General features: G+C 45.0%; 1 protein-coding gene across 3 annotated transcripts in view; it reads right to left on the bottom strand.

Moving 5' to 3' along the window:
* The window catches only part of FRMPD1 (FERM and PDZ domain containing 1), a 91,242-nt gene that overhangs the window by 23,427 nt on the left and 51,338 nt on the right, over positions 1–16,477 (bottom strand). For 2 of the 3 annotated variants that reach the window (XM_081844772.1, XM_081844771.1), the window contains exons 3-6: positions 13,879–14,036; positions 12,488–12,593; positions 9,618–9,663; positions 6,323–6,430 (exon numbers count right to left, since the gene is read on the bottom strand). In XM_081844772.1, the coding sequence (XP_081700898.1) occupies positions 6,323–6,430; positions 9,618–9,663; positions 12,488–12,593; positions 13,879–14,036 (418 nt within the window). Of the gene's footprint in view, positions 1–6,322; positions 6,431–9,617; positions 9,664–12,487; positions 12,594–13,878; positions 14,037–16,477 lie in introns of those variants that run through there. The other variant, XM_081844773.1, reaches the window with a different exon arrangement.

Below are 16,477 nucleotides of genomic sequence, written 5' to 3'. Positions count from 1 at the left end.
TTATTATTATTATTATTATTATTAATACAGTGGTACCTTGGGTTACATATGCTTCAGGTTCCATATGCTTCAGGTTGCAGACTCCGCTAACCCAGAAATATTACCTCAGGTTAAGAACTTTGCTTCAGGATGAGAACAGAAATCGCACGGTGGCAGTGCGGTGGCAGCAGGAGACCCCATTAGCTAAAGTGGTGCTTCAGGTTAAGAACAGTTTCAGGTTAAGAATGGACCTCCAGAACGAATTAAGTACTTAACCCGAGGTACCACTGTATTATGTATTAATTTATATACTACTTATATGCCAAATTGGCTTCTAAAGGGTTTACAAAGTAACATATCATGAGGCAGCACACCACCTCATGTCATTTTTAAATTTTTAAGTATTACGTTTGTAAACTGCCCTTCCTCCAAAGGATCACAGGGGGCGCTTCCAGCGTAAAAACACAAAATAAATACACAAAATACACAAGGTAATAATAGCAAACAAAGCAAAACACCAATGTTTGGGAGATGTCAAAGATTCTCTGCCATTTCCACGGACGGAAAATATCCTCTTTGCCATCTCCCAGACATCTGGCAGCATATTGCCTTCTCCAGAACACACTGTTTTCTAGCAACAGAATCAAATTAAAGTGTTAGTCAAATTGTGGCACTGCAGCCCCCAAAGAGACACTCATTTGCTGAGTTGCCCAATGCAGGCACGCTCTATTCTACTTGCCCCATGGGGCCAGGATCCTAGAAGATGTGATTTGGTCAAGCGCCATCAGTTTCCAGGCCCTTGGTGCAATGTGGTTTACTTATATTTCTGTACCATCCTCCCAGAAAAAAGGTCAGGGCAGTGCACAGCAATACAAAAAAATAAAAGAATCAAAGTCAGACCATTCGTCTGGCTACCTCAGTATTGACTGCTAACAGATCTCCAGTGTTTCAGACAGGGAACATTTTTACCCCACCCAGGAACCTTCTACACTAGTGGCCAAAATTGTGGGGAAAGTGTATTTCCGAGGTTTGATGGTTCATGGTGCTGTGGGTTAAACCACAGAGTCTAGGACTTGCTGATCAGAATGTCAGCGGTTTGAATCCCCGCAACGGGGGTGAGCTCCCGTTGCTCGGTCCCTGCTCCTGCCAACCTAGCAGTTCGAAAGCACATCAAGTGCAAGTAGATAAATAGGTACCACTCCGGCAGGAAGGTAAATGGAGTTTCCGTGCACTGCTCTGGTTCACCAGAAGCAGCTTAGTCATGCGGAAGCTGTATGCTGGCTCCCTTGGCCAATAAAGCGAGATGAGCGCCGCAACCCCAGAGTCGGTCACGACTGGACCTAATGGTCAGGAGTCCCTTTACCTTTAACAACTGATTGGCTCTCTAAACACTCATGCTCATTGGCTACATTCAAATGAAGCCAAGCTATTGCATATCAACCTAAGCAAGTGGTGCTTCCTTTTTCTGGTTATTTGACTGTAACTTTTGACAGAATTGAACAAACTTTGTTGCATTACATTCTTCATTAAATTATCTTTCCATTTCTTTGGCAAACATTGAATAAGTCTTGCAACGTTACAAAAACTTTGGAGGATTATAAAAATTTGGAGGAACTATAATATGCAGTTGAATAAGATATTTTAAAGACCCACAGAGGGGAGGAGGGAGTCCTAAGATTCGGTAGAATCTCTATTCTGAAACTTAAATGTGCAAATTGTGTGTATTATTTTGAAAAAAATCAATAAAAATTATTATTAAAAAATCTTTCCATTGATAAATAATCTTATGATATTACTCCAGAAAGAAAGTGGTGTGAACCATCAAACCTCAGAAACATACTTTCCCCAAAAGGTTTCCACAATTTTGGCCGCTAGTATACATGCAGAACAGATGTGCAACTGTTGTCCATTCTTGCACTAGTTTACTTACTTAAGCAGTTTGTACAGTCAGTCAATGACCATTCGGCTTCCAGAAGGCATTTTGTGGCTATCCGTGGTGGATTATTTCTTAGCAGCCATTCTTTAATATTAATAAACTTCAATATTAAAATTCCCAACCGAATAGCATTTTACTGTTGGGTTTTATTATTCTGCGATTTTGGTTTTAAGTCTCCTTTGAGCCCTTTTAGCAGAACAGCAACTGGCAAATCATTTGTAAGCAGAAACCGAAGTCTTGTGCTGAATCAAAAGCCCATGTTGTGCAATGCACTTTCAATGGACATGACAAAGTATACGCCGATCCAGAGCTCATCATTTTTACCTTGCAAAAAATCCTTAGATGACCTCGTGCTCCCATATAGCTTTGTCTTAAAGCAATAAACAAGACTTAACATGGAAAATTAAGGTTTTAAAAGCATTTGGTCTCATCAACAATTCATGCCCTCAGACCGAAGGTTCATATTTCAGCTGCGTGAAAGCAGTTCTGGGCTTTTTCCAAGCAAAACTTTTGTTTCAGAACAATGTTCTCATTTAAACTGATCATTCTGATATGCATTTTTTTAAAAAAGCAAGTTACTATGCCGTTTTTGAAAACCTGCTAAAATTATTTGGAAGTGCTCTTTTCCTGCACAGCCACAGTGGCTGTGCTCAGAGGGATCGCCATAGGGTACAACTATGTTTCAATCTCTCGCCACCCTTAACCTTTGGGGCATGCATTCTGGGAGGCCAACAGTAGGTGGAGCCAGAGTCAACATTAATCAGAGTCAAATGGAGTTGACTGATGGTGGGGCAGTGACCCTTTCCCCTTAAAGGGCCAGCCTGCAGTACTATAGCTTATAGGGGATGCAGGTGGCACTGTGGTCTAAACCACTGAGCCTCTTGGGCTTGCTGATCAGAAGGTTGGCGGTTCGAATCCCTGTGACAGGGTGAGCTCCCGTTGCTCTGTCCCAGCTCCTGCCAACCTATCAGTTCGAAAACATACCAGTGCAAATAGATAAATAGGTACTGCTGAGGCGGGAAGGTAAATGACATTTCCTGTTATGGTGTCCCGTTGTGCCAGAAGTGGTTTAGTTATGTTGGCCACATGACCTGGAAAGCTGTCTGTGGACAAACGCCGGCTCCCTCAGCCTGAAGCGAGATGAGCGCCGCAACCCCATAGTCACCTATGACTGGACTTTACCATCCAGGGGTCCTTTACCTTTACTCTAGCTCAGGGGTTGTCAACCTGGTCCCTACCACTCACTAGTGGGCGTTTCAGGATTCTAGGTGGGCAGTAGGGGGCTCTATGGCACAAGCTGAATCCTCCTTCCATCGAGCACTGAAAATTTTAACACCATGAAAGATGCATTAGTGGGCGGTAGGTATAAAAAGGTTGACTACCCCTGCTCTAAGGGATGCGGGTGGTGATGTGGGTTAAACCGCAGAGCCTAGGACTTCCCAATCAGAAGGTCGGCAGTTTGAATCTCCGCTATGGGGTGAGCTCCCATTCTTCGGTCCCTGCTCCTGCCAACCTAGCAGTTTGAAAGCACGTAAAAGTGCAAGTAGATAAATAGGTATCGCTCTGGCGGGAAGGTAAACGGCGTTTCTGTGCGCTGCTCTGGTTCGCCAGAAGAGGCTTAGTCATGCTGGCCACATGACCCGGAAGCTGTACACTGGCTCCCTCGGCCAATAAAGCGAGATGAGCGCCACAACTCCAGAGTCAGTCACGACTGGACCTAATGGTCAGGGGTCCCTTTACCTTTACCCCTGCTCTAGCTTATACTCCTTGGGCTGGATGGGGCTGTGGGCTGCATTCCCAGACCTTCCATTCCTTGTTCCAATAACCTGTTGCAGGGCTTGAATCATAGAATCATAGAATCATAGAGTTGGAAGAGACCACATGGGCCATCGAGTCCAACCCCCTGCCAAGCAGGAAACACTTTCAGAGCACTCCTGACATATGGTTGTCAAGCCTCTGCTTAAAGACCTCCAAAGAAGGAGACTCCACCACACTCCTTGGCAGCAAATTCCACTGTTGAACAGCTCTTACTGTCAGGAAGTTCTTCCTAATGTTTAGGTGGAATCTTCTTTCTTGTAGTTTGGAACCATTGCTCCGTGTCCGCTTCTCTGGAGCAGCAGAAAACAACCTTTCTCCCTCCTCTATGTGACATCCTTTTATATAATTGAACATGGCTATCATATCACCCCTTAACCTCCTCTTCTCCAGGCTAAACATGCCCAGCTCCCTTAGCCGTTCCTCATAAGGCATCGTTTCCAGGCCTTTGACCATTTTGGTTGCCCTCCTCTGGACACGTTCCAGTTTGTCAGTGTCCTACTTGAACTGTGGTGCCCAGAACTGGACACAGTACTCCAGGTGAGGTCTGACCAGAGCAGAATACAGTGGCACTATTACTTCCCTTGATCTAGATGCTATACTCCTATTGATGCAGCCCAGAATTGCATTGGCTTTTTTAGCTGCCGCGTCACACTGTTGGCTCATGTCAAGTTTGTGGTCAACCAAGACTCCTAGATCCTTTTCACATGTACTGCTCTCAAGCCAGGTGTCACCCATCTTGTATTTGTGCCTCTCATTTTTTTTGCCCAAGTGCAATACTTTACATTTCTCCCTGTTAAAATTCATCTTGTTTGTTTTGGCCCAGTTCGCTTGCTCTGTGTACATTCATGCACCAAGAGGTTTTGTGATGAAAAACAAGAATATTTCAAGTGTGGGCTCTGAACACCCATGGAAGAAAGTTTTCTCTTTATTCCAGAAAGTATAACCTGCTTTTCTGCAGTTGAACACAGGGCAGCTTGCAATCAGCACACACATACAAATGGACTAAATAATGTAAAACAATTTTAGTTTCCATTTTCTACCAGAGGAAATCTTTTTTAAAAGAACAGTAAAAGGTTAATTGCCTGACTTCTGTACTCTTTTACCATAGTAGGGAAATAAACTATTAAAGCAGCCCAACCCTTCTAAGAATGAGCAGTAGATTTTGTTTATTGTACTTGTACTCAATAAAGCTGCCTCCAGGATTTCCACTTGAAAAACTGTGCATCTCCACAGGTTTGTTTCTTTGGTTTATTGGTGTGCTCACCAATGCTGTAGCTCAGATGCTACAGTTTTCAATAACTCAGCTAGTTAGTAAAGAAACAGAGATTTGAATGTGATATAAACATGCAACACCAGAGGCCGCCAGAGAGCAGGAAATTTTAAAAAACAATTTCCCATAGATTTTTTTTTTTGTTATAATCTAATTTCTGACTTATTTATAGCAGGTTTTCCCAGTGTTTCTTTTTATTTTATTTTATTGGGCTTTATAAACAAGAATAATGTTATACAAAAAAGTATACCAAGTTTTCTCATGTCATTTGTATATCACAAAAATAGCATAATAAATGTGGAGTAATATCTACAACATATGGTTCATTATTAGTGGTCAATGTATAAGTTATTGGTTCATGAATTGGTTTAAACAACTAGGATGAAAAGAGGGGGAAAGACAGGGAGGGGGAAATGGTAAGTGGGGTGTGGTGGGGTCGTTATGCTTCTATTCTGTTTTTCCTGTGTTTAGATCTAACCAAAGTTGGATTGAAGCTGGCTTGTAGCAGGCTGGAATGCGTGAAATTGCAGCATTTTGCAAGAAACCACAGGATAGTTCTGTGGATTAAAAAAACCTGAGCCGTGGAAACGCACAGGATTCGGAGTAAACCGTAATGGGTACACAGCCAAAGAGAGGCACAAACAAGGAGGTTTTGGCAATACACAGTTATACCGTATTTTTTGCTCTATAAGACTCACTTTTTCACTTCTAAAAAGTGAGGGGAAATGTGTGTGCGTCTTATGGAGTGAATGCAGGCTGCGCAGCTATCCCAGAAGCCAGAACAGCAAGAGGGATTGTTGCTTTCACTGCGCAGCGATCCCTCTTGCTGTTCTGGCTTCTGAGATTCAGAATATTTTTTTTCTTGTTTTCCTCCTCCAAAAACTAGGTGCGTCTGGTGGTCTGGTGCATCTTATAGAGCGAAAAATACGGTATATAAATTTAAGGAACTAATAAACCATTCACAAGGCCAATAACTAGTCAGCTAAGTTTTCATAGAATCATAGAATTGTGGAGTTAGAAGGGACCCTGAAAATCATCTAGTCCAACCCCCTGCAATGCAGGAATATTCAGCTGTCCCATAAAGGGACTGAACCCTCAACCTTGGTGTTATGAGCACCATGCTCTAACCAACTGAGCTATCCTTAAACTGGTTATCAGCCCTAAGCACAACTTTCAATTCCACTAGCCCAGTGCAGGGGCAGCCAACAAGGTGCCTTCATGATGTTAATGACCGACAACTCCCATGCATATGTATTTTGACAATCTGACCATTGCTCCAAGGCTGTTTCTTCCGGCATAATGGCTGTGTTGGCACATACCTGAGTATGTCCATTCACGACTACTTCTTCTGCAAAGCGGACTTTGACGGGATTTGTCTTTAGCCTGGCTCTTTTCTCAGCTGTAAGAAAGGAGGATTTAGGGCCACCCTGCAAAGACAATGGCATTGGGTTTGCAAAGTACAACACCCTGACAGCAACATGGTAACATGACAACAAACCCTGTCGGTTTGGCATCATCACGATTTTCACAATCTCACCTAAGCAGCAGAGGCTAAGAAAAACTGGGACAATCAAGGAAGGGCGGAGAAAGGGGGGAGGTGAAGAAGAAGAAGAGTTTGGATTTGATATCTCGCTTTATCTCCCAAAGAAATCCCACAAGGCAATGGAAGTTTAGGATCAGAGTTTTCCTTCTCCTAGATAGGCTACTGTCCCAGGTTGACAAGCCCCATCTGCCCCTCATTTTCCTCAACAGCAAGTGCAGAAATCACCTTCTTGACTGTTGGACCCACTATTGGCCGTCTGCTAAAACCCAATAAACTAACTTGACTATGACTATTGGTCTCATCAACTCAATCTACTGGAGCCTGTCTTCAAATGCAGGGAAGAAGAGAAGAAGAGTTTGGATTTGATATCCCGCTTTATCACTACCCTAAGGAGTCTCAAAGCAGCTAACATTCTCCTTTCCCTTCCTCCCCCACAACAAACACTCTATGAGGTGAGTGGGGCTGAGAGACTTCAGAGAAATGGGACTGGCCCAAGGTCACCCAGCAGCTGCATGTGGAGGAGCAGGGAAGCGAACCCGGTTCACCAGATTATGAGTCCACCACTCTTAACCACTACACCACACTGGCTCTCCCCCCACTGGTGAGGGTGGTCCGCCCCGGGTGTCATCACTGAGGGGGGTGAAATTCAGCGTGCCACCTGCCTGCGACTCCCAAGCCTACCCCGATCCGTCAGGGGAAGGGGCAGAGCTGTGCCGCTTTGCCGACGGCCTTCTCCCCTTCCCCCTTCGTTTTGACAGCTCGGGAGAGCCTTGGGAGTCGCAGGTGGGTGGCGCGCCGTTGCCCCCCCGCTCCTGGGCAGCTTCCTAGGGTGGTGGTGGGGTGGTGGGATATTCCATTCCACCTTAAGGAGCATGCATGATTGTTGTGTGCCACATGTCTGTTTACATTCCAGCACAGTATGCTGGGAACTTCCATTTGTCTATAGCTTTTGCTTTAGCCGTTTTGCTTTGGACACGAAGGAGATCAGACATGTTTCCTTTTGCACTGATGTATGCTGAAGAAACTGCTTGTAAATATACTCACACAACCTTCCCTGCCACTTCTGTTTGGGCAGTGTTTACTCTGCTGAGTAGCGTGCCCTAGCTTTTGACGCTCGGGTCGCAGATTCATGCTGCACCAAGGACTGGGGTTCGTCTGGCACACCGGCCAGTGGGCCGGAGCCAGCTGGGGGCCTGCCAATTGCCCCCATTTCCTTGGTTGCATGCCAACAGGGTTAGCCTCCCCCGAGCTGTCAAAAGAAGAGGGAAGGGAGGAAGGCTGCTGGCAAAGGGGTGCGGCTCCCTTCACTCACCCCCAGGAAGCAGCCCGCCATGGGTGGCTCAACCTCTGGGATGCATGCCTCTGCGCCCCCCTGGGACTCTCACCCCGCCCTCCCTGTGGGGGGCTCGCCCCGCCCCTGGGAGCACAGCATGTGTGCTGCTCCGGGTCTAGCTAGCTCCGCCTCTGCTATCAAGCCATTAAAAATAGTCCTGCTGGATCCGGTCAAGCGTCCATTTTGTCCAGCATTCTTTCCTGCAACAGCTCTCCTGATACCTCTGGGAACTTCACAAAGAGCACTTTAAGGAGAAGGACTTCCTTTTCGTTTGCCTACGGCAACCCAATGCAGAGAAATGGTAGCCTAATGATCTGTTGTTGTTGTTGTTGTTGTTGTTGTTTTAAAAAACTGCTTGCAGGGAGGGAGCAGACCAGAAATGTAGAAATGTGTGGAGTGGAAGACAACACTTTCGCTGTTTGAATTGCTCCCAATTTATTGACTGAATGTGCATCCTCACCCATAAATAAATAAATAAGTGGCTTACAAAACAAAAGAAAACTAAACCATGCTCAAAACGTGGCTTACAAAACAAAACATCGGTTCAGCGCTGAGGGCCTTCTGGCGGTTCCCTCATTGCGAGAAGCAAAACTACAGGGAACCAGGCAGAGGGCCTTCTCGGTAGTGGCGCCCGCCCTGTGGAATGCCCTCCCATCAGATGTCAAAGCAATAAATAACTACCTGACATTCAGAAGACATCTTAAGGCAGCCCTGTTCAGGGAAGTTTTTAATCTGTGATATTTTAGTGTATTTTTGGTTTCTATGTAAGCTGCCCAGAGTGGCTGGGGAAACCCAGCCAGATGGGCGGGGTACAAATAATAAATTATTATTATTATTATTATTATTATTATTATTATTATTATTATTGCCCACCAAAAAGCTGGGGCAATATCCAAGTTACAATGGAGACAGAGTAAAACAGCTCAGATTGGATTATTGCAATAACCTGCAGTTTCTATAAGAGTCTGTATTTAAAGCAGGTGAATAAATGAGCAAATTGAGTGAATTTGGATATGCAGAGGATATTAAAAATAAATTTAAGGAACGGCAGAAAGAGGGGGAAGGAAGTCCAGTTCTGAAATGTTAAAATGATCGTAAAACTAGCGAAATGTATACAACTAGTGAAATGTATAAACTTGAAAAGTATAAATAAAATTTGAAAAGCTCCCCCCCCCAAGAAAAAATAGCTCAGATTTAAAACACATTGAAAACGTCAGAGTGAATTAGAAAGTCTTCACTGGGCACCAAAGTGGAACCCACCCGTATGGCTGTTCTCACGGGAGGGTTCTAAATGCAGGAAAACATATTTGGAGAGTGATTTGGAACGGGAAAACAGCAGGAGGGCAAGGGTTAAGCACCACCTTGTGCCCGCTTTTCTTTACCCCCTAGCTGCCCCCTGGAAGCAGCTTATCTTTATCTCGACAGGCTGTCAACAGGATACGGTCATACACGTTGGCATGCAATGGGTGGTCAACCCTCTGTCCATAATGTTGCACTAATGCCAGGATGGCAGCAACAATACGGTGAGGGCAAAATGTCCACCACTGATGTGTGTGGCCTCTCCAGAGCTGCAAAAAGTGCATGTTCCCTAGTCTCAGGGACATCTCCCCCTACTCATCCTTTGTAATGCTTAAGATTACCTCCGGGAGCATCTCGTTTGTGCACACCCACCAGGAGGCCAAACCCTGACCCCCCCAAGGAGCATTTCAAACCCCAGGGGTACATGAAGGCAATTTACCGAGGTGCATCGGAGAACTGTAAACTGGAGAGTGTCTTCTGATTCCCTGTAAGGCAAAAAAATGATAATAGAAAATGAAAATATACAACAGCTGTTTCCACAAGGGAGATAATACATACCCTGGATAGTAGCAAAACTACCTTTTATCTAAAGACATACAGTGGTACTTCGGGTTAAGTACTTAACTCGTTCTGGAGGTCCGTTCTTAATCTGAAACTGTTCTTAACCTGAAGCACCACTTTAGCTAATGGGGCCTCCCGTTGCTGCCGCGCTGCCGGAGCCCGATTTCTGTTCTTATCCTGAAGCAAAGTTCTTAACCTGAAGCACTATTTCTGGGTTAGCGGAGTGTATAACCTGAAGCGTATGTAACCTGAAGCGTATGTAACCCGAGGTACCACTGTACTATGAGTTATTGACTTCATCCAGGCCCTGTTGCTTTCAGTACCACTTATACACAGATGGTAAAAGGTAAAAAGGTAAAGGACCCCTGGATGGTTAAGTCCAGTCAAAGGCGACTATGGGGTTGTGGCACTCGTCTCACTTTCAGGCCGAGGGAGCCGGCGTTTGTGCACAGACAGTTTTCAGGGTCATGTGGCCAGCACGACTAAACCGCTTCTGGCACAAGAGGACACTGTGAGGGAAACCAGAGTGCACAGAAACACCGTTTACTTTCCCGCCACAGTGGTACCTATTTATCTACTTGCACTGGTGTGCTTTCAAACTGCTAGGTTGGCAGGAGCTGGGACCGAGCAATGGGAGCTCACCCTGTTGTGGGGATTCAAACTGCTGACCTTCCGAACGGCAAGCCCAAGAGGCTCAGTGGTTTAGACCATCAGCGCCACACAGATGACACCCAAGTTACCTCTATCGCTCTACTTTTAAACTGTCTTCCTCATTCAAGTCCTGCATCTGCAACCGTCTCCCCAATATTCCTGTCTGGATGCTTCACTGCCATCTCAAACACCATATGACTTGTACAGCGGTACTTCGGGTTACATTCCCTTCAGATTACATACGCTTCAGGTTACGGACTCCGCTAACCCAGAAATAGTGCTTCAGGTTAAGAACTTTGCTTCAGGATAAGAACAGAAATCGGGCTCTGGCAGCGCGGCAGCAACGGGAGGCCCCATTAGCTAAAGTGGTGCTTCAGGTTAAGAACAGTTTCAGGTTAAGAACGGACCTCCAGAACGAATTAAGTACTTAACCCGAGGTACCACTGTATTCTGTAAAGTGCTATGTGTCAGGTATGTGTGCAGAAGCCAGGCCCTGTGACCAAGACTGGGGCCTTCCTAAGTTTGTTCTGAAGAGGCAAGGCATGGCCTCACAGGTGAGGCCAACTGGTAACTCACAGCACCTGGTGGCAAGAGCCAGGAAGGGATATAAGGTCAGCATTTCCCTTCAGCTCTTTGCCACAGCTGAAGGAGCGTCTCCACACCCATCGTTCTACGCCAAGGTCCAGCGCCAAGGGCCTTCTGGCGGTTCCCTCACTGCGAGAAGCCAAGTTACAGGGAACAAGGCAGAGGGCCTTCTTGGTAGTGGCGCCCTCCCTGTGGAACGCCCTCCCACGAGATGTCAAAGAGACATCTCTCTAAGCCGCTAATAGGGGTGCCTCGCAAGACGAAATTAATCCGTTCCGTGAGTCTCTTCATCTTGAGGTTTTTTCGTCTTGCGAAGCACCCCTATTAGTGGCTTAGTGGATTAGCGCTATTAGTGGCTTAGCGGCTTAGAAAAAGGGGGGGGGGGAAGGGAAAAAACTCGCAAGACTCGCAAGACGTTTTCATCTTGCGAAGCAAGCCCATAGGGAAATTCGTCTTGTGAAGCGCCTCGAAAAACAGAAAACCCTTTCGTCTAGCGAGTTTTTCATCTTGCGAGGCATTCGCCTTGCGGGGCACCACTGTACCAGACTTTTAGAAGACATCTGAAGGCAGCCCTGTTTAGGGAAGCTTTTAATGTTTGATGTATTACAGTATTTTAATATTTTTTTGGAAGCCGCCCAGAGTGGCTGGGGAAGCCCAGCCAGATGGGTGGAGTATAAATAAATAAATAAATAAATAAATAAATAAATAAATAAATATTACAAAACACGTTCCCTGCCTTGCTGCGTTTGGTTCCTTGACTCCTTGCTTCTTGATCCTTGGACCCTTGACTTCATGACTCCCAGCTCTCCTGGTTTCCTGACTCCTGGCTTCTGGACCCCTGTTCCTGTTCCCACCCCACCATCTTGCCCCCGGTCCTGACGTCCCCTGCCGGGACTTCAATCGCCTGTGAACCGGACCGTGACACCATGGGACTTCAGAAATAAGTAACTCTTGATTGAACATGGTTAGGAGAGGCCACAGAAAAATCTGGATCCTCCTTGGGATACCCAAACCCTGTCTTTGCTAGCACAAATCTCTGGTGAGAACCTAAGCTGCCCCTGTCGCTACCAGAGAAGAATGGCAGATTAGGTTGATGGATTATGCCGAAATGGCAAAACTGACCGGAAGAATCAGAAATCAGGAAGACCAAAATTTTAATCAGGAATGGGGGGAATTTATAATTTACCTTAAAAACCATTGCAAACAGTTAAAATCGTTAGTAGGATAGGAATAACACTTGCAGTTTAATGGTGAATTTTGGACACGAGATGTAAAAGATTTGGATTATTATAAAAGATGCAGGAGGAAATGATTAACAATAGGACCAACAAAAGGGAGGAGGGAAGTCCAGGAGATTCTTTGGAATCTTGTTTTTATGTTGTATATGTGATTGTAAAACTTTAATCTGAAAAGTCAAATGAATGAATTTATATATATAAAAAGAGAGAACCTAAGCTTTTCCTGGAGCTCAGCTGCATTATCTAATACTTTGGGCATGCTCATGTATAGCACCTTAAAAGAGCGGCTGCTTGTTCCCCGGTAACGTCCTCTTCAGCTGCTTTGTTGTTTATTGCAATGATGTGATCCCCCGGCAAAAGCTTCCCGTCAGCGGTGCTGCCTGCAAAATGTCAGGGCCTTGTTAGGGACAAATGATCTCTCCGGGTTTACAAAATCAACTCGAATTGCAGAAAGCTGGAGCCTCACTTCAGACATCTTACGATATGAAAATGCAAACCAAAGTTACCCAAAGAGACATAACTGCACCATTGAGCGACTCCATCCCACCCTAGTCAGCTCAGGAAGGAATGGTAGTGCTCCTCCTCAGAAATAGGAGATGAGTCATGCTGGGTATGTCCCCGTCTTGCTGCAACAAGCTCCCCTCTCCTCGGTCTCCCAGAACCAGATGAGGTATGAAGAGAGAGGAGCAGAGACAGGCACATCGGTGTAGTCTCAGATTGCTTGGGAAGGACCCAGGAAGGAGGAGATTCAGGCAGTTGTGAGAAGCCAGGGACCTTCAGTTTCCACAACTGTGACATAGGGGCAAGACCTATGACGAAGAGTTGCTGTTCCCAAAAATGGAAAGTAGTAGTCCCAGCAAAGGAAGAATGATACAAAAACTTATGGAATATACAAAAATGGCCAGAAAAATAAGAAATAAAGATAACAAACTTTTTATAAACAAATGGAAATGGTTTATTGAATATTTACAGATAAACTGTAAACAGATAAAAACATTGGCAAGATTATTGTAATAACCTGCAGCTATATAAGTGTGTGTGTGTATGTGTGTGTGTATATATATATATGAATAGCCTTCACCAAGGGTGTCATGGGCTTTGAAGACTCAAAATGCAAGGGAGAAATGTGCTTAGAGGAAGGCACGCTTGGCAAATCTACATTGTGATCAACTCCTGCCTGGGAACCAATGTCCCCACTGTGGAAGGATGTGTGGGTTCAGAATTGGCCTCCACAGTCACTTACGGACTCATTGTTAAAACCGTGTTTATGGAAGACGATCTTACTCGGCTACGAGGGATCACCAAAGAAGAAAGAAGAATATATGAATGATCAATAAACGAGTAAGTAAAGTTAATTTGGATATGCAGAAGAAATTGAAAATAAATTCAAGGAACTGCAGAAAGAGGGGGGAAGGAGGTCAAGTTTTAAAATGTCAAAATGAATGCAACATCAGTGAAATGTATGTATCTGAAAAGTTTAAATTTTTTTTAAAAAAGAGAAGAGTTGCTGTACTCATTAGACCTGGCGCTCCTGAGCAGACCTAGTTCCTTCGAATATAGAGTCAACTTTGCCTACTCTGTGTGATTCATTCCTGCCACCCACCCCACCCCTCTGTCATCATTGCATATTATTTTGGTGTTACCTTAGAGAGATATCATTCCTACCTGCAGCAACTGAGGTGATAAGCAGGGGAAGATGCTGGGAAACTTCAAAGCCATAATGTCCAAGCAGCACATCTTTTTGGACCTCCACTTTGAGCTTCACGCGGGTTGGAGGCTGATATATGCTGTCCGATGCTCTGTCACCCACTGACGCTCTCCCCCTGCAAAAAATTTTTTATAAAAAAAAATGCTTAAGAAGGTTGCCCATAGGTAAAGGTAAAGGGACCCCTGACCATTAGGTCCAGTCGTGGCCGACTCTGGGGTGGTGGCGCTCATCTCGCTTTATTGGCCAAGGGAGCTGGCGTACAGCTTCCGGGTCATGTGGCCAGCATGACTAAGCCGCTTCTGGCGAACCAGAGCAGCGCACGGAAACGCTGTTTACCTTCCCGCCGGAGCAGTCCCTATTTATCTACTTGCACTTGACGTGCTTTCGAACTGTGAGGTGGGCAGGAGCAGGGACCCAGCAACGGGAGCTCACCCCATCACGGGGATTCGAACCACTGACCTTCTGATTGCCAAGTCCTAGGCTCTGTGGTTTAACCCACAGCGCCACAGGAATTGATATATAATGAATTGGGGAAAAAATGTTTGACATAACTTTTGTTAAAAAAACCAGAAGCTTTTTTATTAGGAATTATAGGTGCAGAATTACCAAAAGAGAAGATTTTTTTTTTTACAATGTATGTGACAACAGCAGCACAGATGATCTCAGCCCAGAGACAGAAAGAAGACAAAGTACCGCCCAGAGATGAATGGCAGACTAAGTTGATGGAATAAGCCGAAATGGCAAAAATGACGGGAAAGATCAGAAATCAGGAAGACCAAATCTTTATTAAGGACTGGGATGACTTTAAAACATATTTGAGAGATCACTGTAAATGGTTAACATCAGTAGCAGGAATATAAAAAACACTTGAAAAGAAAGGTGGACTTTGGATATTATGGACATTTATTATTAAGTAGATTACAGTAAATTGGATATTATGGACATTTATTATTGCAGTAGATAGATTACAGGAAAAGATGCAGGAACAAAATTATAAAAATGGAACCCATGGAGGGGTAGATGGAGGTCTGAAGGTTTGAGATAACCTTTTGTGTTCTTTGTTGTTGTTTGTTTGAACTGATATGTTTGTTATGTATAACTATTATGTAAAATTAAATAAATAAATTTATATATGGAAAAGAAGGTTGCCCATAGGGAGGCAGGAAGGCATCCTATTCCATCCCACTCTGTAGTGCTTTTAATTCTGTTGGGAGCCACCCAGAGTGGCTGGGGAAACCCAGGCAGATGGGTGGGGTATAAATAATAAACTTATTATTATTATTATTATTATTATTATTATTATTATTATTATTCTTTCCAGTGCATATTTCTGTCACTTTCCATATTGCAGGATGTCTGATCTTTTTGGAGAACTGAATCTATTGCACAGGGCCTCCCAATCGCCTAGAAATTCACAACCTGAATTTGCTAGGACGTTGTTGATTCCTTCCTGAAAATAGCAACCATTTGGAAGTGTCTGTCATGGATTGGCTTGGACTCAGAGGAATGGTGAGAGGCACAAACTGGGGGACCCCCAAGAGAAGAAGGCTCAGCTCTCCAGGGTTTCAAACAGGGCTCTCTCTCAGCTGTACCCAGAGATACTGGGGATGGAACCTGAAATCTTCTGCATGCAAGGCAGATTCTCCACCACTGAACATCTTGATGGGCAAGAAATCAAATACAGCAACAACAGTAATTTTGTTATTTATACCCTGCCCATCTGGCTGGGCTTCCCCAGTCACTCTGGGCAGTTCCCAACAGAATATTAAAAACACAATAAAACATCAAACATTAAAAACTTCCCTAAAGAGGTTTGCCTTCAGATGTCTTCTAAAAGTCAGATAGTTGTTTATTTCCTTGACATCTGAAGGCAGGGTGTTCCACAGGGTGGGCACCACCACCGAGAAGGCCCTCTGCCTGGTTCCCTGTAACCTCCCTTCTTGCAGCAAGGGAACCCCCAGAAGGTCCTCGGAGCTGGACCTCAGTGTCCAGGCTGGATGATGGGGGTGGAGATGCTCCTTCAGGTATACTGGGCTGAGGCCATTTAGGGCTTTAAAGGTCAGCTCCAACACTTTGAATTGTGCTTGGAAATGTACTGGGACCCAATGTAGGTCTTTCAGGGCCTGTGTTATATGGTCTCAGCGGCCACTCCCAGTCACCAGTCTGGCTGCCACATTCTGGATTAGTTGTACAGGGAGTAAATAATAAGTAATGACAACAATGTGCAGGTATTGGGGCATAACGTTTTCTTTTTTTCTGCCAGAAGGACAGCACTGTGGGAGGGGACCACCTATTCCTTCTTCAGGTGGGCAACACCAGGATGATGTCACAACAGCCACTGTCTGCATCAGAAAATGTCAGGATGAGGTCACAGCCTTTGTTCTCAAGGCATGCAGCCTGGGAGCCCAAGGAGAGAGGCTCTTATTGAACTGGGCAGCGCCAAAGAAGGAAGGGGGAGAGTTGGCAGGCAAGTTGTTTCAGCCATTCTAGGACTTCTGCTTACAGCAAGTGCCCTGGGCAGCCAGGGAGGGAGGGAGGAGAGGCTGGCATGAAAAG

Source organism: Podarcis erhardii, assembly GCF_964252035.2.
Source record: "Podarcis erhardii genome assembly, chromosome: 17".
Lineage (NCBI taxonomy): Eukaryota > Metazoa > Chordata > Lepidosauria > Squamata > Lacertidae > Podarcis > Podarcis erhardii.
The sequence above is the reverse complement of the archived record's forward strand: the minus strand, read 5'-3'. Positions and strand labels throughout refer to the sequence as shown.